Below are 21,721 nucleotides of genomic sequence, written 5' to 3' on the forward strand. Positions count from 1 at the left end.
GGAAATCTGATTATGGTGATCTCAATACTCTGATATATCCAACTGCAGAGTCACATGGCTCTTCTTCTTCTCTTTCTTTCTTTCTTTCTTTCTTTCTTTCTTTCTTTCTTTCCTTCCTTCTTTCTTTTTCTTCTTCTTCTTCTTCTTCTTCTTTCTTTCTTCTTTTTCTTTTTTCTTTTCTCTTCTTCTTCTCCTTCTTCTTCTTCTTCTTCTTCTTCTTCTTCTTCTTCTTCTTCTTCTTCTTCTTCTTCTTCCTTCTCTTTTAAATTTTAAAGGGAACTTTAGTCAATTCATTGTTATTTAAAACAGTGCAACCAAGAGTGAGGTGTTTGGTGTGTCTAATTCCCCCCTTCCTCAGAAGAAGGGAGTCTGGGGCAATTCCTCATCCCTGTCAGAGAACATGACCCCAGGAAACCGCTCCGCATCCTCCCTGGACTGGCCACCTGCTTCCCTTTTACGAATGCAGTATGTTTTCCGTGACCGTGCTGCCTCCGCCGCTGATGACAAAGCTTTGTGAGCTGGACACCACCAGGGCTGGGGTCAGCTCTTCGGGGTCTCGCATCTCCGGGCGGCGGTCCGCACCCCCGGGCGCCTGCAGGCCCGGCTCCTGGGCCGGCAGCTCCGCGTCTGTGTCTCCGCCCTGCGGCGGCAGTAACGCCTGGGGTCTGGCGGGGGGCTCGGGGCTCCGCTGGGCCTCCAGGGAGTGCTGGAGCGTGGAATTCCGGGGGGCCGCGGCGCTCTTCTGCGGCTCGTCAAAGCTCAGCGAGAAGGTGACGGTGCCACTGCCGAAGATGACCTTCTGCTTGCACCGGGGCTGCGGCTGCGGCGGCAAGGTCAAGGGCTGCGGCGGCTGCTGCTCCCGCTGGGTCAGGGCCAGGGGCTGCTGCTGCTTCTGCCTCTCGGGCTGCGGGAAGGGGTCTTCACTGTTGCTCTTGCTGCTGATGGAGGAGGAGGGCGTGGAGCCCGTGGAGCCCCCCAGGCTGCCGGACCGCTTGCGGGAGACGTTGCTGCGGCGCAGCGTGGCCCGGGCCGCGACCTTGAAAGCGTGAGCCGCGGTGCTGCAGCGCACCTCCTCGATGGTGTTGCGGGACGGCTTGAAGAGGATGATGTAGACCTTGTTGAAGAAGATGCAGGCCAGCAGGCCAAAGCTGGCGGCCAGGATGGCGATCACTTCCACGGCAGAGACAAACTTGCCGTAGGTGCTGGCGTAGGCTGGAATGAAGGAGATCCAGACGATGAAGAAGATGAGCATGCTGAAGGTGATGAACTTGGCCTCGTTGAAGTTCTCCGGCAGCTTCCGGGACTTGAAGGCAAAGAAGAAGCAGATGGCAGCCAGCAGGCAGGTGTAGCCAATCAGGAAGCCCAGGGCCATCAGGGAGCCCTCGTGGCAGGTGATGAAGATGATCTCGTCCTCCAGCTCATGGTTGCGGTAGCTGGAGGGAGGCGCCGTGTAGAGCCAGATCACACAGATGACAATCTGCATGAAGGTGCAGAGGAAGACCAGCAGGAACTGCAGGTTGAGCCCCCACCACTTGCGGTGGAAGCTTGTGGGGATCTTGGCCTCAAACACCAGGAGGACACGGTTGGTTTTCACCAGGATGCATGATATGCAGAGCACGAAGCTGATGCCAAAGGCCGGCTGGCGCAGGCGGCAGGTCCAGTCCTGGGGCTCGCCAATGAAGAACAGGGAGCTGGAGAAGCAGCACAGCAAGGAGAAGAGGAGGAGGTAAGAGAGCTCTCGGTTGGTGGCCTTGACGATGGGCGTGTTACGGAACTTGATGAAGACCCCCAGCACGAAAGCTGTCAGGAAAATGCCCAGCACAGCAAAGAGGGTGAGTGCAATCCCAAAGGGCTCTGTCCAGGACAGAAACTCAATCTCTTTGGCAATGCACGAAGTGTGGTTTTCATTGGACCAGAAGTCATCGGGGCACTTGTCACAGGCACTTGCATCTGTAAATTATTCCAGGGAACAGTTAGTCACTGTGGGGCACAGACTCTAATTTGTGTGTGTGAATATGGTGGCAACGGTATACAGGTTATTGGATGCAGCCACTTTAAACTGTCTTTGTTGATTAAATAATTTGTGATTTTTACATTATAAACACATTGAATTCTGATTTATGTTTAATAATACATTTATTTAATTCCATGTATTTTTAATAGTTCTGTTATTTTTTTCCTTTGCAAATGGTTGGGGTGGTGCTACATGTTTCCTTTGACACTACTTGCTGATGGTTTATAGCAGAGGATGATCAATCGTGCTGGACAGGTGGCTGCCTACACAGCAGGGTTCTAGCATAGCTCATCAACTTTCCATAGTGATTCACACTCAGCGTGACTCATTTTGGATGTAGGGATGGCCTTTGTGGACATGTCAGAGCAGACTTCCTCTTAGATCAAGGCGCACTATCCCACACAAATAACCTCTGCCTTCCTTACTTCCCCATCCATGGCTTTCCAGTGAGGGAGGCTGCAGACTCATTGGGTCAATAGACATGTATCGAGTCTCTGCTATGTCCCAAAGAGCATGCAGTTTTGGGGAGCGAAAGGAGTGTGGGCTTTTAGTCAGATATTTGGATGGCTAGCCTGGCTTGGCCATTTACTAGCTGTGTGACTTTGGTCAGCTCCTTGACCTCTCTGACCCTCAGTTTCAATCATCTGTGTAATGGAAGCCAATAATCCCATTGTGGTGAGGATGAAGTGAGATACTAGCAATAGTAACAATTATAGTTAATATTTACAGAGTGCCTCCAATATGTCAGGTAAGGTTTTTATTTAACATTCATCTAGAACTTACCATGTGCTATACCAATATTAAGTCATTTAATTCCCCAAACTCTATAAAATAGGTTTATTATTCCCACTTTATGGGTGAAGAAACTGAGGCACAGGAAAAGCATAAAAAAGACAGTAATATGATGGTAGGCACCCAGCAGACCTATTAACTCTGCCGTCTAGCAGACAGAACTTGGTCTGTTCAGGGCTACTTGGTCTGTTCAGGAAAGGAATACAATATTGGAGAATGGTATCAAAATAAAAGAAAGATGTCTAAGCTTTTATAGTATTACAAGACATCTAGTATTTCTTTTCTGTCTCCCTCAGTGCCCTGCCTGGTGTGACTCTCAGACATACCTGGTTAAATGAGAAATTGTGCAAGGTACCTTCTCAGCCTAGCCCTTCCAGGGACTTTGCTGACCCCAGAGCCCCTAAAGTGGACAAGCCTTGCATGGTGTCCATGAGGGCATGTTCCCTTACCTGTTTCGTCACTGTACTCCCCGTCGGGGCACTCCACACACTCAAAGCAGCAGGTAGGCTCCCCCTCAATGATTCCTTTCCTGGTCCCTGCCAGGCAGTCTCGGCTGCAGTTGGAAAATGGCATCTAGAGAACCGAGAGCAGAAAATGAGGGGCTGCAGCTACGGGATCAGTTTTATAGCAACTCTGACACCAAGTACAGGGCAGGAGTTTGTGCTCAAGGACCAGCACAACAGACTTTCAGGCCATTCCAGAGGGAGGAAGCTCCAGAGATCCTTGTTCCTGTTATCTATGAAAGGGAGAGATGTCACGAGCAAGTGCCCACACATGTGCATGCACACACACACACACACACACACACACACACATACACATTCACAGGATTCTGGGAATATTCATTGTTGCAACCAAAATCTTCCTTAAATAACCCCCCATTCCGTTCCCTCCAAGTCCCAGAATGGGATGCCTATTTATCTGTTTACTTTTCAGAGAAACAGAGATTTAAGACAAACTAAAAGATATAGGGACATGGACCTACACATAGAAGGACAATTACAAGGGAAGATGCTGAGATGAGGAGAAATATGTTTGAAAATGAGACTTTGAGCTTTGCAGTGAATTGCAATTCCTGCTTTAGGCTTTATAGGGTGACATCTGAGATCCCCGCAGCCATTCTGCAAGGTAGGCAGGGCAGGCATTGAAGGGTCAAAAGCAAATGGATCAGAAAGATAGGTCAGGCAATTACTACTCAAAAGAAATCTGCAATAGCTACATTAATTTCAGATAACAGAGATTTTTAATTAATTAATTAATTAATTAATTTCCTTAGTGGACTTCAGGTGCTTGGAAGTTGATTAATCGTAATCCTTGTTTTTCCCCCATCATTGTCTATGTTTCAATCACTTTTTTTTTTTTAATTTTTATTTATTTATGATAGTCACAGAGAGGCAGAGACACAGGCAGAGGGAGAAGCAGGCTCCATGCACTGGGAGCCTGATGTGGGATTCGATCCCGGGTCTCCAGGATCGCGCCCTGGGCCAAAGGCAGGCGCCAAACCGCTGCGCCACCCAGGGATCCCCTGTTTCAATCACTTTTACTCACTGTTAGTGATTACCACCCAAAACAAAAGCTGGGACAAGAACAATAACTTATACCTAACCGTATGCTTTCCCCACCCCTTGCTTCCTCCCCAACCACGTATTCATGCCTGAGATGACCACTGTTCTGTGTTTACCACAAGCAGATAACATTAAACTTTCAAGCAACAGATGAATCCAATGTTATCTGAATTCTATCAGAGGTTTAAAAGAAGAAGAAAAAAAGGAAGACCCTCCAACTCTTTCTTATAAGGCCAGCGTAACCCTGGTTCCAAAACCAGACAAGAACAGTATGAAAAAGAAAAAAAAAAAAGTACAGGCCCATCTCACTACTCTAAGTCGTCTTCAGAAGGAAGCCTGAGTTGAGGATCTGTGTACAAGTGGTTTTATAAAGAAAGTTCTCTCAAGGGAACCAAGAGGAGATCGGAGCAAGTCAGATCCAGAAGAGAAGACGGCAAGGGTGTGGTGTGATCTGGAGCAAAGACCCTCTGAGAATAGCTTCTCTGCTTGATCCCACAGGAGAACTCTGGCCTGTAATTTATTCCTCAGAGCTATCCTGACCTGAAGGAAAGGGAGCCAGAGCTTTCATACTTCCACATCCCTCATTGTTAAGGGTCATCTTAGGGAAATGCAGATTCCTAGGCTCTTCTGCTCTCTGCCCCTGTGGGCAAAGTGGGTTCCATTAGCCTGCTGGTAGTCTCCTGAAAAAGAGCCATGGGTTCTCGTTATTGGAAGCAAAACTGTGCAGAAGTCTTGGAGGTGTATACAAAGTATAAGGAATCTGAAAGGACCTGGAAAGAGTATAACTATTCTTTACTACTTGCAAAAAGATGAAAAAATACTAAAACAATTAACAAACAAACTCAAAGGACATAAGAAACAATATATACCATGATCATGTTGGGATTATGCCAGGAACAAGTTAGCATTAGAAAATCTATTTTAAAAAATCTATAAAATGTCACCGACTGCATTAATACATTAATACAGAAAAATATCATCAGTGAAGAAAAAGCATTTGATGAAATTCAGTACAAACTCACGATTAAAAACTTAACTGAAAAAGGAGTTAGGAAGAAATATCTTTAACTTGTAAAGGATAATATATAACATTCGTAGGTAAACATCATTCTATATAAGAAAATATTAAAAGCATTTCCTTTAAAACAAGAATGCTCATTATCCCACTATTATCAAACATTGTGGAATTCATAGCTAGTAGAATGAGACAAAAAATAAGGGCATAAATATTGGAAATAACTCAATAAAACTGTTGTTATTTGCAGATAAGATGACTGTCCACATAGAAAACTAAAGAAACAGCAACCACATTCTTAGGAATAATTCGGGAGCTGTCCCAAGTTAAAATGCCACAGGCCTTTCTTACCCAAATTTCATTAGTTTTTCTCAAAAAGACATTTCACTTTTTGTTTGCTTTTGGTTGATTGCCACCAGATCCCTAAGTGGTTATTTTTTTGACAGGTTTGTCCAATTGGCTGCTTCACCATTTCAGAAGCTCTACTTCTGTCTCATTCCTTATGATTATATCAGATAACATGGAAGGGCTCATACTCTTTCCAAACTGTCTCTTTAATAAGACTCTTCTCCCCACCTACCTGCTTGATTTGGAGCCATCTTACAAAGTTAAATACATGGACAACAACAAAATAATTTCTTTGCTATACCAGGAAAGAAAGAACTGGTTTGACAAGGAGGTTTTTTTTTTTTTTAAACTTGAATAGAAGATGATTAACATTATCTTCTAATGAAAGAGGGATAGAAATGGCAGTATTGCACCTGTTGATTTCTAAGTTTCTTGGGACCCTGGGGAGGGAAAGAAAGGAAAAGAAATAGTGAAGGACAGTACACACTAGCACTCCCAACCACAGAACACAATACTCTCACAGATTTTATATTTCTCAAGTTACCAAACCATTTGATCTTCTAGGAAATTGTTCTTTTGAATTATAGGTCTGCTCTGAGCTATTTGGATGACAGGGAACTACCTCTGTATGAATTGTCCAGGCCCTGCCTTGAATGATGTTTATGTTTGCTTAAATATTTTGTTCTGGTTGGGGGAAGTTTTAGTGAAGGAATTGTTAGCCATTTAGCTAGAGTCAAATTTGCAAAGAATAAAACGTTTTTCAATATAGTAAGGATGGGGCTCACATTCTGAGGCTTCTCTTCTGTACCCTAAACACTGATGGATTTCCCAGAGAACCTTGGCAGTGCAGAGTTAGTGAGTTGAGGGAAGTGGACTCATCATTTCTCAAGTCCAGTGGTGAAGCCCAAGGCCCTCCCAAAGCTCAGCACAACTTCCTGCCCATGGTGGAGGCATCTGTTGTTCTGACGGACAGCACATACCTCCCTGGAGAACCCACTCCACAGGATTTTCTCCTCATTGATGAAGAGTCTTTCTCCTTTCTTGGCATAGACATTGTAATATCCGACTTCCTTAAACACTATGGAGCCATCCTCTGGAGAGAGGTGCCAGTTGATGATGGAATAGTTCCCCATCAGGTCACCACATTCATCGAAAGTCACTTGCTCCCCCATATTGTTGGTAAAGTTTAGGTGCCGTAGGTGCTTCAAGACCTAAAGAGGAACAGAGACTCTGAGTATAAGCCACAGGGCTGCCATGTTTGGTTAAATATGTTGTGTACTGCACAAGGACAGTAAACTATCTTATTCTAATGGAGTGGAAGGAACATAACTTTTAGGAAGAGGTACCTTTTTCTAGCTTACACTAAGGTGCTTGCATGTGTTAGCAGTAGCCCTGGTAAGCCATGGGCTTTACTTAGTATTCAGATGGCAAATAGAGTAAGAAACACTTTCTTGAAGTCAGGAGAGTAAAATGGGTACATCTCACCATGGCCCCTGGACAAATCAAGTCTTCTGCAGGTATACCATCAACTGGTGGTGCCCCAAGAGGGGCAGGGTTTATAAGCTAGAGCCGTTTGTGGTGTTTTCTGAGATGGGTTTTGGGGAAGGAGTGGAGGCATGAAGTGCTCTTATGATCTGCACCGTCTTTATGCTACTGCCTCTGTGGAAGTGTCTTGTTGCCAAAGATCACAGCAGAGGTGGGTGGAAGGAAGAAAGAAGCCTGTGGGTGGAGCCCTCACCATCACTATTGTAATAGTCTGGCCAGTCCCTTAATTTTTACAGGGTTTGTATGTCACATACCTCTTGTACAAAAAAGAAATGATAATAATGATTAAACCTTATTAGTCATTTTACTACATTTTAGGAACAAATGCTAAATACTTTATATTTATTATCTAATCCTCACAACAAATAGTACTATCATTTCCATTTTATTGATGGGGAAGATGAAGCATACATGTGGAAGTATCTTGTTTAGGGTCACACAGTTAGCAAGTGATGCACAGCCTGCGCTCTTAATGGCTATGGTCTGCTGCAGCATCATTAGGCTCCTGGCTTTGCTTCCTGTGTGCCCCTGATGTGGGTCAGGAGGAGGCCCTGGATGTTCAGCCAGGGACATGCCAGGGATCACTGAGCCACCAAGAGCGATTAAGACACGGTCCAGCTTATGAACATAGGGATGCTTGTTTCCTACTTACAAGGATACTTATTTGGCAGTTATAAGCTAGGAAGTTCTTGAGCTATGACTGAAACATGAGCTTTTCCTACTGTATCATCCTGCCTCCAATATAAATGGTTTAGAGTGTCCATGGCAAGTATTTGTCAGTAATATTTCCTCATTAAATATATTTTTGAAAAAGCATCATTCTTATTTGAAGAATAATTTTAAACGCACTGGGTGTTATGCTATATGTTGGCAAATTGAACTCCAATAAAAAATATATAAAACACACACACACAAATAAATAAAAGCATATATAGCAATAAAGCTAGAGAATTTAGCATAAATTTACTTTCTTTTTATTCAGGTTTAGTTCCTATGCCAGGTATCAAGCTCCCTTTCTCCTTTTTTCTGTCTATAGGTTCTCTGAGTGAAATGCTCCAGGCAGCAGTGGGTGGATAGGGAAGGGAACAGGGACAATCATTTTATAATTAAATGGTTATCTTCTACATTGGTCAGTTTGGACAGAAAAGGGACTCGAAGATCACCATTGGCTATAATCCTCTTGCACTGCTATTGGCATGGGATGGAGATTTCTACCATAATCTTAATTTGAATGAAGAAGGAGATAATCAAAAAACCATTTTCTTAAAGTTTCCATTAAAGAACTAAAGTAAATACAAGGTGAGATTTGTATGCTGTTAGAATCAATCAACAAGTAAGTATTTATAGACTGTTCACTGTGTGTTCTGAATTAGGCTGCAGTAGTATAAGGCATAATATTATAGTCCTCATGGAGTTTAAAAATAAATCAGAGAGACAAGGACTAAGACAAAAATATTGGATGAAATAGCAAACTATGTGAGATAAAATATACTTAAAGGCTAATTTATGGGGAATCAGCTATAAATACAGCTAAATTTCAGAGAGATGGAAATTAAAAATGGCTGAAAATGTCAATGTAGGCTTGAAGGATGGTAGAGAAATTTGGATTGGCAAAGGACAGAAGTAAGGATGATGTTAAAAACAGTGGGAATAGCATGGACAAAGACCAAGTTAGGAATAAACATGAAGTGTTATGGAGCTTTAAAGGAAACAGCTTTTAAAAATTTATGTATGTGCCAGAGAACAAGGGGAAATAAAATAGGTAGGTAAAGAGGAGCAAAGGCAAAGAGGCTAGATTTCATATTAAAATACACCAGATTGGATAATAATGGCTTTGATGAGAATATAGAAATCAGAATCCTTCGTATACTGTTGGTGGGGATGTAAAATGGTACAGACACTTTGGATAACAGTCTTACACTTCGTCAAAAAGTTAAACATAGAGTTACCACTTGACCCAGCAATTCTAGTATTATGTGTTATCCCAAGAAAAAATATATGTCCACACAAAAACTTGAACATGAGTGTTCATTTAGCAATATTCATGATAATAAAAAAGTGGAAACAAGCTAAATGTCCATCAATTGGATTAATGGATAAATAAAATGTTATATCCATACAACTAAATACTATTCAGCCATAAAAAGGAATGAGCTACTAATACATGCTACAGCATGGATGAAGCTGAAAACGTGCTAGGTGGAAGAAATCAGTCACACAGAACACATATTTTATGATTCCATTTATATGAAATGTTCAGGAATATCCAAATATATGGAGACAGAAAGTAGATTTGTGGTTATTTAGTAATGGGGGAATGTAGAGGTAGGGAGCTAAAGGGTTTGAAATTTCCTTTTGATGAGGTGAAATGTTCAAAATTGATTTGGTTATGGTTGCACAATTCTGCAAATATATTAAAAACTGTCTGGTATGTGAATTATAGCTCAATAAAGCTGTTACGAAAAGGAGGTATGGAAAGGGATTTCAAATATCCAAATATGACTCCATTGGTGGAGCTGATATTTAGCAGCAGGTAGAGATCTTGACAGAAAGGTAACTTTGAACATACTTGGTGTTAAGAATTTACTAATGAGACATAGCAATTCTAGCCTCAAATGGGATAGGGAGATAGGATAGGCAGAAGGTGAGAGCAGTACAAAGATCTTATCCAGAATCTTTGTGGCTAGAAATTTTATACCCAGGATTTATTAGACAAATTTTCTCTAAAGAAGATTTATCCCTTTCTGTATTCTCAATGATTTGTAGAGAGCCTGAATTTTAATGGATACTCAAACTATGTCTGTTGAATGTTTGGTTAATATGTGGGGATTAAACTAATATTGGCGCATTTGTCAGGTAATGTCAAACTGTGATGAGGTTTTCACCAGTCTGAGGATAAATAAGAAAAATAAGGTCAATATGGTTTCTGTATTAGATAAAAGAGCAAGTAGGTAGAAAAATCAAAAAAGATATAAAAGACTTGAATGATACTTCATCAATATACTTGACCTAATTGATATTTATAGAAAACACTCAACCCGATAGCAGTAGAATACATTCCTTTCAAGGGCACGTAGAATATCTATGAAGATAACCACATTTTAAATCATAAACACATTTTCATAAATTTAAAAATATTAAAAATAAAAGCAAAGTATGTTTTTTAACTCCAGAAGATTTAAACTAAAAATGAATAACAGAAAGATATTTGGAAAATCTGCAGATACTTGAAAACCAGTAACACACTTCTAAATAACCTACAGATTAAAGAATTAATGAAAATGAAAGTTAGAATGTGTTTTGTATAAATGAAAATGAAAACATAGCATATAAAAATTTAGGTGATACAGTGAAAGCAATATTTAGAGGGAAATTTGTAATACTAAAATTACTAAACTGAAAGAGAAGAAAGGTCTCAAATCAATGACCCCACTTTCCAAGTTAAGAAATTAGAATTTGAAAAAAAAAGAAATTAGAATTTGGAGAGCAAATTAAATTCAAATAGAGCAGGATAAAGGAAATAATAAAGATCAGAGCAAAAATCAATGAAATAGACAACAGAAAAATAGAGAGAAAATCACTAAAACAACAGCTGGTTCTTTGGGAAGATCAATAAAATAAGTGGGTCTCTACCCAGATTGATTAGAAAAAAAGGAGAAGATACATATTTCCAAAAAAGGAATGAGAAAAGTGACATCACTAAAGATCTTGCAGACATTAAAAGGAGAGTCTGAGAATATTATAAATAATTTAGTAAACAATATTCTAAACAAATTTATGCCAATAAATTTGACAACTTAGACACAGTCTTTGAAAGACACAAAACGTGAAAGCTGTCTTCAAAGGTAACTGGAAATAGCCAGTTTTTTTTTTTAAGAGAGAGCAAATCTGCATGTCTATGTGGAGAGCTCTTGGGGGGGGGAGGTCAGAGAGAGAGAGAGAGAGAGAGAGAGAAAGTGAGCTCAGTCTCCACACTCAGTATGAGACTGGCACAGGGCTTGATCTCACGACCCTGAGATCATGACCTGAGCCAAAATCAAGAGTTGGTTGCTTAACTGTTGGAGCCACCCAGGCACCCCAGCCCTGTGAGTATTAAAGAAGCTGAATTTACAGTTAAGAATTTTTTCCACCAAGAAAACTGGCCCAAGCTGGCTTCACTGATAAATTCTGCCACTTATTTAAGGAAGAAGGAATACCAATTCCACACAAACTCTTTTAGAACATTGCAAAGGAGGTAATACTTGCAACTCATTCTTTGAAGCCAGTATTACTCAGATACCAAAACCAGACAAAGATATTATTAGAAAAGACAACTACTAATCGATATCGCTCATGAACACAGAAGCAAAATTTCTTAACCAAATGTTAGCTATCTACAAAAACGAAAATACACTGTGACCAAGTAGAGTTTATCGTAGGAATGCAAGGTTGGTTTAACATTCAACTAAATTAACATACCACCAAAGGGAAACCACATGATCATCTCAATAAATACAGAAAAAGTAGTTGATAACATCCAATCTCCATTCCTGATAAAAACTCTCCATAATCTAGGAGTAAAAAGGAACTTTCTGAATCCTGCAAATGGCATCTGTGAAAAACCTACAGTTAAATGGTGAGAGACTGAATGTTTTTCCCCTAAGATCAGGATCAAGACAAGAATGTCCATTCTTGGAGCACCTGGGTGGCTCAGTTGGTTAAGTATCTGACTCTTGATTTCAGCTCAGGTCATGATCTTGGGTTGTGAGATTGAGCGCCAAATTGGGCTCCTGGCTCAGTGGGGAGTCTATTCGTCCCTCTCTCCCTCTCCCACTGCCCCTCCCCCCTTCTTTTGTGCTGTCTCTCAAATAAATAAAAACTTTAAAAAAATTAAAAAAAAAAGAATGTCCATTCTCACTTTGGCTATTCACTGTAGCTACAGAATGGAGGTTCTAGCCAGTAGGGCTGAATTCAGCTGATTCAGACTGAAGAAATAAAGTTCTAAGTTCTGTGCACAAAAACAAATAAACAAGCAAACAAACAAGAGAACTTTCAGATAAGATGAAAAGACTTAGGATTCACTTTTTGAAAAGCTTCTTTGAAGACCATAAAAATTAAGGGTTTTCTATAGTCAGTTGTAACTTAAACCTATCTTTAAAAGCAAAATACTTAAAATTACACTACAGGATTAAGGGCCAACACAATATCTCCCTTTGAGATAAAACTGTAACTTAAATTCCTATATTCTGAATTAAAAAGAAAAACATTCCAGATTTAAACAGGTAAACAAAAATGGCACACAAGTGGACAGGGAAATATTAGAATTTGCTAAAAGATGTTACCTAAGAGCAGTAGGGAAGTCATATTAGACAAATTATAGTTTTCAGAGAATAAAATTGTTAACCTCTTCATAAAGGAAAAAAAGCCTTATTTTTTTTCTGGGGGAATAAGTCCTTTGTGGTCTTTTTAGAAAGCTGCAGCTAGTTATGTTTTGCACATGATGTTTTTGGTTACCGGCATACATTTATTTCTGAGTAAACATTCAAAACATGGAAAAAATGGATTATAAAACTTCCAGCACACTTTCTGTGGAAAAAGAAAGTTGGAATCACCATAATGTAGTAATGTTGGTATAATAGCTAGGAGTGTTCTGAAGAAAAGGGTAATTTCCCCCAAACAACTGTTGCATATATGATTGACCACGGAATATGCCAGAAGATGAAGGGAGCAGCCAATACCTGAGATACGGGACTGACAGTCCCTTAGGAGAGAGAAAACCAGAATTATTCAATTGGTTGAAATAAATTAATTCAAACTAATTGCAGAAGGGACCAGCCCCTTTCCCTTTTTAAAAATAAATAAATGCCGAAATAGATTTTTTTTTAAAGTTTCCTTTCTCCTTTTAGGCATATCGATCAGTATAAATTAGGCTAAAAAATTGTTCCTGATAAGATTCTTAGGAAGCCTGTGTCAATTAAAAATGAGAATAAAATTTAATGATTTCTGTATCTTCATGTCTCAGTAATCCTATTTATATTCTTTTCTTTCATACTCTTTTTTTTTTTCTTTCATACTCTTAAAATTCTGAAAATACTGAAGTGGTATTTTCCCCCATCATTTATCACATTGGTAATGAAGAGGTAAGTTTCAGCCCAAATTTATGAAGTCAGAATTATTGTAGTTTTTTTTTTTTTTTTGCATGAGCATTTTCTGCTTCTTTCAGACCACTCACCTCCTCTTTTATCTGTGCCTATGTCTCTGTACTGTTTTGTTGTTATCCACTTAACCCCTGTCTTCCCTCAGGATTTACCATTGTCTCATTCTCTTTCTTTATTTGTTCATTCAATAAGTACTTGTTAAGCACCCAATGTGGGCCAAACAGGCACTTTTTTAGTGACGAGAGATACAATTATATTCAAGATGGACAGAGAGATGTTTGGTATACTCGAATTTGGTCAGTCGTGTCTACTCTTACTTCGTTGCACACCGTACTTTGTCTTTGTGTCTGTATATGAATCAGTTTCAGGACAGTTGGTTCCTCTGGTGATCACTCAGAGTTAAGGCAACGGACCACTGTTTTCACTCTGAAACCACTGGCTGACCCGACAGCCACTTAAGAGCTAGAAAGTATGTGCCCAGAGGGACAACGGATATGCAGCCTTTTTTTTTTTTTTTTTTTTTTTTTTTTTAACAGTAATCTTGGTATTATCAAGGCAACAGACTCCCTGGGGCCGATGTGGGCTTTCTTTCTTACTGGCTAGACATGTGACTTTGGCAAATCATTTTGGCTTCTTTGGGTCTTTGGGTCTTACTTTCCTTACCTACAAAAGAAAAATACTCAATACTAATATTTTACTGAACACTTATTATGGATAGGAAGTATCCTAAGCACTTTATACATTTTAATAATGTCATCTTTATAAAATGAACTTACACATTTCATGATCTCCATTTTTCGGGTGAGGAAAGTGAGACAGAGGCACATTAAGTTACCATCCAAGGTCATACAGCTATTTAGCAGCAATTGGGTTTTAGATCTAGTTAGTTTGACTGTAGGGCCCAAACTGTCAACCATTATACTATATATTATCGACTCAGATGTAGGAGTCAGACTAGATAGTCTATTACATTGTCTATTGCTAGTTGCAACAGGTTAGTGTAAAAATTAGGTTGAGAAGATGGGTTTATTTTTAGAATGGGATTGTGGAGACATGTCTAATGCTTGTGGCAACACAAGGGGCCTTAATTGGAAAAGTTTATACTGAACAACATCTGTCTCCATGCATGGCCTAAACTTTCCCACTCCAGGGACTTTTCGTTGTTTTACATTTTTAATCAACTATATTGAAGTATAGTTTACATAGGATAAAATATGCCTTTATTAAGAGTATATTTCTGAGTTTTGGCAAATATGCCTGTGTAACCACCACAACTATCAAAAGATTCCCAGATGTCCCTTCTAAGTTAGTCCCCACCTCGACTTGGATCCCTAGGCCACTCTGGATCTGTTTTCTTTCTATTTTTAGAGAAAGGATATCATATAAGTATAATAATAGAGGAGTATGACTTTTTTTTTTTTTGTCTGCTCAGCATGATGTTTTGGGGATTTACCTATGTTACTGGGTATTTGCCTTTGCATTTGACATTTTCTCCAAGGCATAAACCCTTTCCAAAAATCCTGCCCATCCTTCAAGGACAGATGATATCTTTTGTTTTTGTCCTTACTTCAAATCTTAACCTGCATAATATTGCAGGGTTTCATCCTTACAGCAGGTGTATAAATAAGATCATGAGTACTGAATTTTCCTAGTCAAAATTTGTACCTTGTCCATTAATAATCATATCTCTAAGTTATAGATAGCTTTAATGTTTCTTTTGGCATGTTGACTTTCAAGTTTTGCATTTGAACACCTAATTTTCTACATTAATACCTTGCATAACAGGGAAGTTGAGTTGGAAACTATTTCATCCATAAAAGCAATGATAGGGAATATTTAAATTGATAATCATTGACCACCAAAGAACAACATACATTACAAAATAATTTAGGTATTTCCCCCAGAGAGAAAACTCTTCTTTTTTAAAAAAATTTTTTTAAAATTTATTTATTCAGGAAAGACACACAGAGAGAGAAAGAGGCAGAGACATAGGCAGAGGGAGAAGCAGGCTCCATGCAGGGAGCCTGACATGGGACTCGAGTCTGGGACTCCAGGATCACACCCTGGGCCGAAGGCAGGTGCCAAACCACTGAGCCACCCAGGGATCCCGAGAAAACTCTTCTTTTGAAATTTAAAAAGAAGGGTCTAAAAGTTCCATTAAAAAAATATAAAAGTTTACCTCAGATTACAATTCAGTATAATATACTTCTAAATTGTTTTACTTGGGGAGAAATATGAGGAAAGTAAGAATAAGTGAAAGTGAAGAAGAGGGAAAACAGCTAATGGAAAGACTTAAACATAGAAGATAATATACGGACAAAGAAACTGACAGGCTCATAAACTTTTCTTTTCATAAAGAAAACTAAACACTGAGAAAAACATAGTAAGAGAGTGACAAGTACTTACAAATGCACAACTGAGATGGTCACATACTATCTTTTATGTGGTAATATTTCCATCTTGTGGCCTTTTAGGGTACTTCCTCCAAAGGATTTTAAAGTCAAACTGTTGCTCATTTTAAGGATAAGTGGGAACCACCTCTCACCACATACTTTAATGGTTAATTGAAATAAACCAAAGACCAGAGACTAGAAACTCCCCCCCCCCCCACTGTTGTCTAGGATCTCCAGATCTTACACATGGCATCACAGCCCAGAGGGAAAATGGGATGGGATGTACAAAGCACCTCATCTACACAGGGGTGAATGAGGGATGGTTTACACACATAAGGAGACTATTGTTTCTTGCCCACTTCCTGTACTAAGCGTGTTGGGAAAATCCAGGACCAATTCCTTTCTTTAACCTCAGCAATATTTTCCTATCTACCTTCCATCTCTTTTGGTTTTCACCCTAATTCCCCCCCCCCCCAAATCCCAATAGTACTGGCAATTCCTGGAAAGATCAATTCCATTTGACTACAGTTATCACCATGGTTCTGTCGTGATGCATACCTATGTTTTGACTAGTGAGTGGTTGGTGTACTGTGGGGGAAAGTAGGAAGCATGCCTTATGCACAATCATCCTGAGAAAAGGAAGAAGGTGGTTCTGTACTTACTTGCTCACATGATGTTCCATACAAATCTGATTGTTGCATGTAACACAGGCTTATATAATCAGAGCCTAGTGTACCTGGGCCAGAGTGATTGGTCCAAGGATGGGTTGTTGGGTTGAACACTTCTCTGCAAGGACTCCAGTTGTCAGGTCAAATCAACTAGATTTCTATTCTTTCTTTCGTTTATTCTACACATACTCACGTGTCAGATGTTCTGAACACAGTGCTGAACAGTACAGTGGAGAAATCAGAGTGAGGAGAGAGTTGAGGAGCAGTGGAGAAGGACTTGGGGTCTCCAGGGTGGTCAGAAGGGAATTGTGTGTTGCATGCTCATAAAGTATCTGTTAGTGATACTTTAAGGCATATGAATGGAATGACATATTTTAGGGGGAGTAAAAGTCAACAAAAGAAAAAAACTTGTGATTGACCCAATTTAACCAGAAGCTTAATTAATAAAAATCTATTTCAGCCAACTGAAGAGTTATGGAAGCTTAAGTTGGGTATTAAATGGCAAAAATGAGGAAGAAAGAGTGGTCATAAAAATGTGTGCGGGAGTATGACTTGAAAAGAGCTCTAGGAGAAAGTGGGTTTTGAGAAAGTTAAAACTTCATGGCGGACAGTGGATACAGGAGACAAAAAATGATGGCCCTTCAGGTGTGGGATATGTTCTAAACAAAAATGCTATGCCAAAACCTCACAGATGCTTTGTGGAGAGGTGCCAGGCAGGTTGGCTTATAAGAGAATTGAGAGAAGGTGGGGGTCAAATTCCAGGCTGAGATACTTGGATTAGATTATATATACTTTATGGGTGATAAGGTTCCATGTAGGTCTTCATAATGAGAATGAATAATTGTCGGTCCAGTTCCTGAGAGAGACATGGCCAATATCTTAAATTCCAGAATGCCCACCAAACTGCCTGGGTTCCTGAGGCTTAAAGGAGACTTACAGCAAGTACATGGGGCATTTTGGCCAATGACCACATGTTATTCCTCCATAGAGCTTCAACCCTATTTTCCTATCTGTCTCCTCTCCTGGATGAATTGTGCCAGACTGTGTGTGAGCCAGGAGGGCACATCTTAACCTATACTAGGGTCAGCTGAGGTGTCTGTGTGGTGGATGTCCGTTTCAGCTGCTTTGCTTCTTTTTTTTTTTTTTTCACTCCTTTTGGTAGTGGCATCCTGATTTCCCTTTAGGGATCCACTCCCTCTCACTCTCAGTCTATATAGTTGGAAAGGATTCCACTCCTAGCTTCAAGGATGGATATGTAATCCTGGACTGGTCAATCAATGTGATTTCTTGGTCTTTTATAAAAGATTCTGGGAGGTAAGAGCCTAACAGTAAAGATTTTATGAGCCTGAAGCTACTGTAGAGGCTAAAAACTGCAAACCCTCAGGGATAAGGAACAGAGATGGAGATGAAAGCATCTACTTGTATGGAATACTTCTATGACTTTCAGCATTATGAGCTACTAATAACACAAGTTTATTCGGTTTAAGCCAATTTGGTTTGGGTTTTCTACTGTATGGAACTAAAAGTCCCAGTCTTAACTATAGCCTCCTTCTTGCAGCTTTTTTCCCATACGCCAAGCTTTGGTCTTGACCCACTGGATCTTACCTCCTTGTTTGGAGAGGAGCTACTGAAGAACAAAATTGTCAGATTACACACTGGAAGCCTCTTTCCCCTTCAACCACACCCTGGTCCTATAGGCTTTTCAAGAGCTGGAGTCTTCCTTTCAAGGGACGTGGAAGGAAAAGGAGGAAAGACAACAGTATTTACTGAAAGATTGTCCTTTTATTCCTCCTTTTAAAAACGCCATTCCTTATCATCATGGCTCCTGAAGTCTTTTTTGTTTTTAATTGTCATTAGAACTCCTCTTTTTTTATTTTTGCCAGGGTGTAGGAAGGGGGTGGTACATTGCAAGTAAGGAAACTTTAAGTATCTCATGGAGGTGAGAAACTTTAGTCAACAGTGACACCTGAGTGAGATTTTCCCCACACAAAGGGCTAAGAAGTACTTGTGGCACTGGCACATTTTGCCACCCTAGACAGTCACTCTTGATCCCATGGGAGTCTCTAAAATGACTAACAACATAGACTGTACATTCTTTGTTTCTTGCTATCCTTTCCCAAGGGTCTGTGGTAGCTGGATTCTACATACACTGTTGTTGTAGTTATCATTTTTAATCGAAATGATTACTTAGAGGCATACTGAAATACTACTGTAACAATCATCTGTTTAGAGCTTGAAAATTTATAAATTGCTCTCACGTATGTCATCACATTCCATCTTCAAAAGAATCTTGGGTTGAAAGTAGGCTAGATATTAGGTCCATTTTATAGATGAAGAGACTGACTTCAAGCAGTAGCTTGCCAAATATGATATAGCTAGTAAATGCAAGAGCTGAAGCTGGAGGCTGGGTCATTCAACTCATACTCAGGAACGTCCCCATCCCCTCCCCCTAATGATCATGCACTCCTGATAGGTCAGTCTGGAACTGAGGAAAATAAAAAAGAGTGTAGAACAAGGTTTCGTTGAAAAAATCAAGGTACTATGCAAGACATGAACAGTTAGGTAGGATTTAAGTCAGGTCAGACTTTTATCTTCAGAAGTTGTATGAAATGAAAAGATTATGATGTCTCTCTTACATGTAATTCAATTCAAAAATACAAAGCAAGACTACTATAAAATGAGTGTAGGAACTCCACCTTCATCTAATTATTTTCTATGATAAATACTTCAGTGTTTCTTTTTGAAATATCCAATATCCAATATCAAATCTTTTTAAGAAGAATTTTTTTCCTGGGCCCTTGATTTGCTTGTGTCCTAAGATTAGTTGGCTTATTGGGTGAATAATGATATGGTAAAAGTAGTGGCTAAACACAAGAACTCTTGTTGTATGCCCCTCAGTGTATGGAATATAGTGGGTGCTCAACAAATATTTGTTATAAGGGAACAATATCTGTAATTTAAACATTGTAAAAATACTCCACACAGTATTAAATCTGTTCCAGGATATTTAAAAACCTTTTGGGGTCATACTCTAGGTATTCTGAACCACTGGATTAAAGAACAGTTGAGCCAAGGGTTTAAACAGATAATCAAATTAAATGACTATCAATTTATCAAATATCTGAGTCAGATGCTCAGATATTTGAAAAGGCAATCTGAATCCAAAGCTACATATAGCAACACCATTTAGCTATTGCCTTTTTGAGATAACCACTTTATCTGTCTTGCCTGGATCCACCCAACTCTGCCTTAATACACAGTGAACTGCCATCTAAGTGAAGGATGTACCTGCCAAGCCTCAACCTTCTTAATATCAGCACAGGAACCGTTGGTGAAGAGCCCTCTCCCAGGTAAGCATGTATATATATCTTGCAGGGCATGAGCAATGGAATAGACTGCTAAGTAGACATTGTAGGATATCCGTAAGTGTGTATAATCCATATAAGGGGTCTCCACACTGCTGATGTTCTCATCCCCTGTACAAAGAGGTCGGAAGGCAGTGGAGCTGTTGCTTATCCTGCCACCACCTTCTTCGTGACCTCTCAGGAAAGTGTCCATGGATAAAGGCCCTTTAGCACCTTCTTGGAGGTGGCAGTTAAATGTTTCTTCCCAAAACTCCTTGGCAAAACCGTTGTGGACAGACTTTCTGGGATGGACTTTCTGCAGGAATTCCCGGAAACCTGGGATCTGCCCAGCCTTCAAAGCGAATCCAATGGTACCTCCAACCACATGGAAGTACTCGGGCATGGCAATCAAGGAAGAGCTGGCCCAGGCCTCACTGGCCAGCCAGATCCTTCCTGTGATATTTCGTCGGACGATCTCCTTGATGAGGGGTTCAAGGTCTGGGCCACTGGAGAAAACAACAATGACTTTGGCTGTGGAATTCTGGATCACCTCTACCACTTGCTGAATCTCTTCCTCATCAGAGTACTGGGAGATGAGTTCACTGAAGTCGATGCAGATGTCCCTCTCCTCTGCTTCCTCTCGGAACTTCTCAATCCCTGGCCGGCCATAGTCATCATCAGCTGCAATAGTGCCCACCCAGTTCCAGCGGAAATACTCAATAATGTCTGCCATGGCAGTGGCCTGGTGTTCATCATTGGGGATGGTACGGAGGAAGGACTTGAACTGATTCTTATTGCTGAGGAGTCTGCTGGAGGAGGCATAGCTGACCTGGAAAGAACACAGGATGAATGAGTGAGTGAGATTCCAGTGAATGAGGCTGTGTGGACATGGTTTTTTGAGCATTCATTAATTTAATTTATCAAAACATGCTGTTCACTGCAGATGGGATGAAAGGGTGAAGACAGCCAGAACCTGTTCCTCTCCAGTGTGAGCACTCAACATTAGTCAGTCTTTGAGGGAACGTTCTAGTTCTCAGTGGGTGATTCTTCACAATACAACCTTCAGAAATGGGTCTGGCTGTAAAGTCAACGCAACAATAGTAGAATCTACTTGTTCTTTCAAGGAGAGCTTTCTACACTGTTCCATAGTTGTTCCCAACTTCCTCTGTGCTGCCTCATTGGTTATATCTATGGACACATCTTTTTCCTGTTAGGTTCACGTTCTAGCCTAAATGTTTTAGCTTCCCCTATACTATGACGAACACTTTGTCCATGACTCACTTCTGGAAGGAATCAGGTTCCCTATGGGTTATAAACCAAAGGTTCTTCAGAGAAGCCCAAAGGGTCCTCTTTCCTATTTTGCCTAGTTTCTCTCTTCCAGTCTCCATTTATTCCCTCTCTTGGTAATGAAACAGCATTTAATATCTCTTGTTTTCCAGTTTTCTAGACATATTTTAAAGGAAACACAGTTGAAAAAATTGGGGGGGAATGCCTTTTTAATATTTCTCACCAGTTAAAACAATTAGTTTTCTATGTTCAGCATTTTAAAATGAATTTTCCAATGTATTCCTTCTTATCAATGAATAGTTTCTACATCAAAAACACGAAAGACATTGGTGTATGAAAGATCAGGGCCCAAAAAAACAAAACAAAACAAAACAAAACAAACAAACAAACAAACAAACAAAAAGAAAGATCAGGGCCAGGGCACCAGGGTGGCTCAGTCAGTTGAGTGCCTGATTCTGGATTTCGGTTCAGGTCATGATATCAGGGTTGTGAACCCTGCATTTGGCTCTGTGCTGGGCATGGTGCCTGCTTCAGATTCTCCCTCTCCCCCTTCCTCTCCCTCTGCCCTTCCCTTTCTACCACCTCTAGGCCAACTTTGCTAAAGAACATGATT

The 21,721-nt window shown here is 40.3% G+C and overlaps 1 protein-coding gene across 5 annotated transcripts in view; it reads right to left on the minus strand.

Annotated features, from left to right (window-relative positions):
* Positions 1 to 70: 70 nt before the first annotated feature.
* Positions 71 to 21,721, minus strand: part of CASR (calcium sensing receptor) — a 78,028-nt gene continuing 56,377 nt past the window's right edge. For all 5 annotated transcript variants that reach the window (XM_055316521.1, XM_055316520.1, XM_055316524.1 and 2 more), the window contains exons 4-7: positions 19,766 to 20,650; positions 6,715 to 6,945; positions 3,256 to 3,379; positions 71 to 1,950 (exon numbers count right to left, since the gene is read on the minus strand). In XM_055316521.1, coding sequence (XP_055172496.1) covers positions 455 to 1,950; positions 3,256 to 3,379; positions 6,715 to 6,945; positions 19,766 to 20,650 — 2,736 coding nt within the window. In that variant the 3' untranslated portion in view covers positions 71 to 454. The remainder of the gene's footprint in view (positions 1,951 to 3,255; positions 3,380 to 6,714; positions 6,946 to 19,765; positions 20,651 to 21,721) is intronic.

The sequence above is a fragment of the Nyctereutes procyonoides genome, unplaced genomic scaffold, assembly GCF_905146905.1.
Source record: "Nyctereutes procyonoides isolate TBG_1078 unplaced genomic scaffold, NYPRO_anot_genome, whole genome shotgun sequence".
In the NCBI taxonomy this organism is placed as follows: Eukaryota; Metazoa; Chordata; class Mammalia; order Carnivora; family Canidae; genus Nyctereutes; species Nyctereutes procyonoides.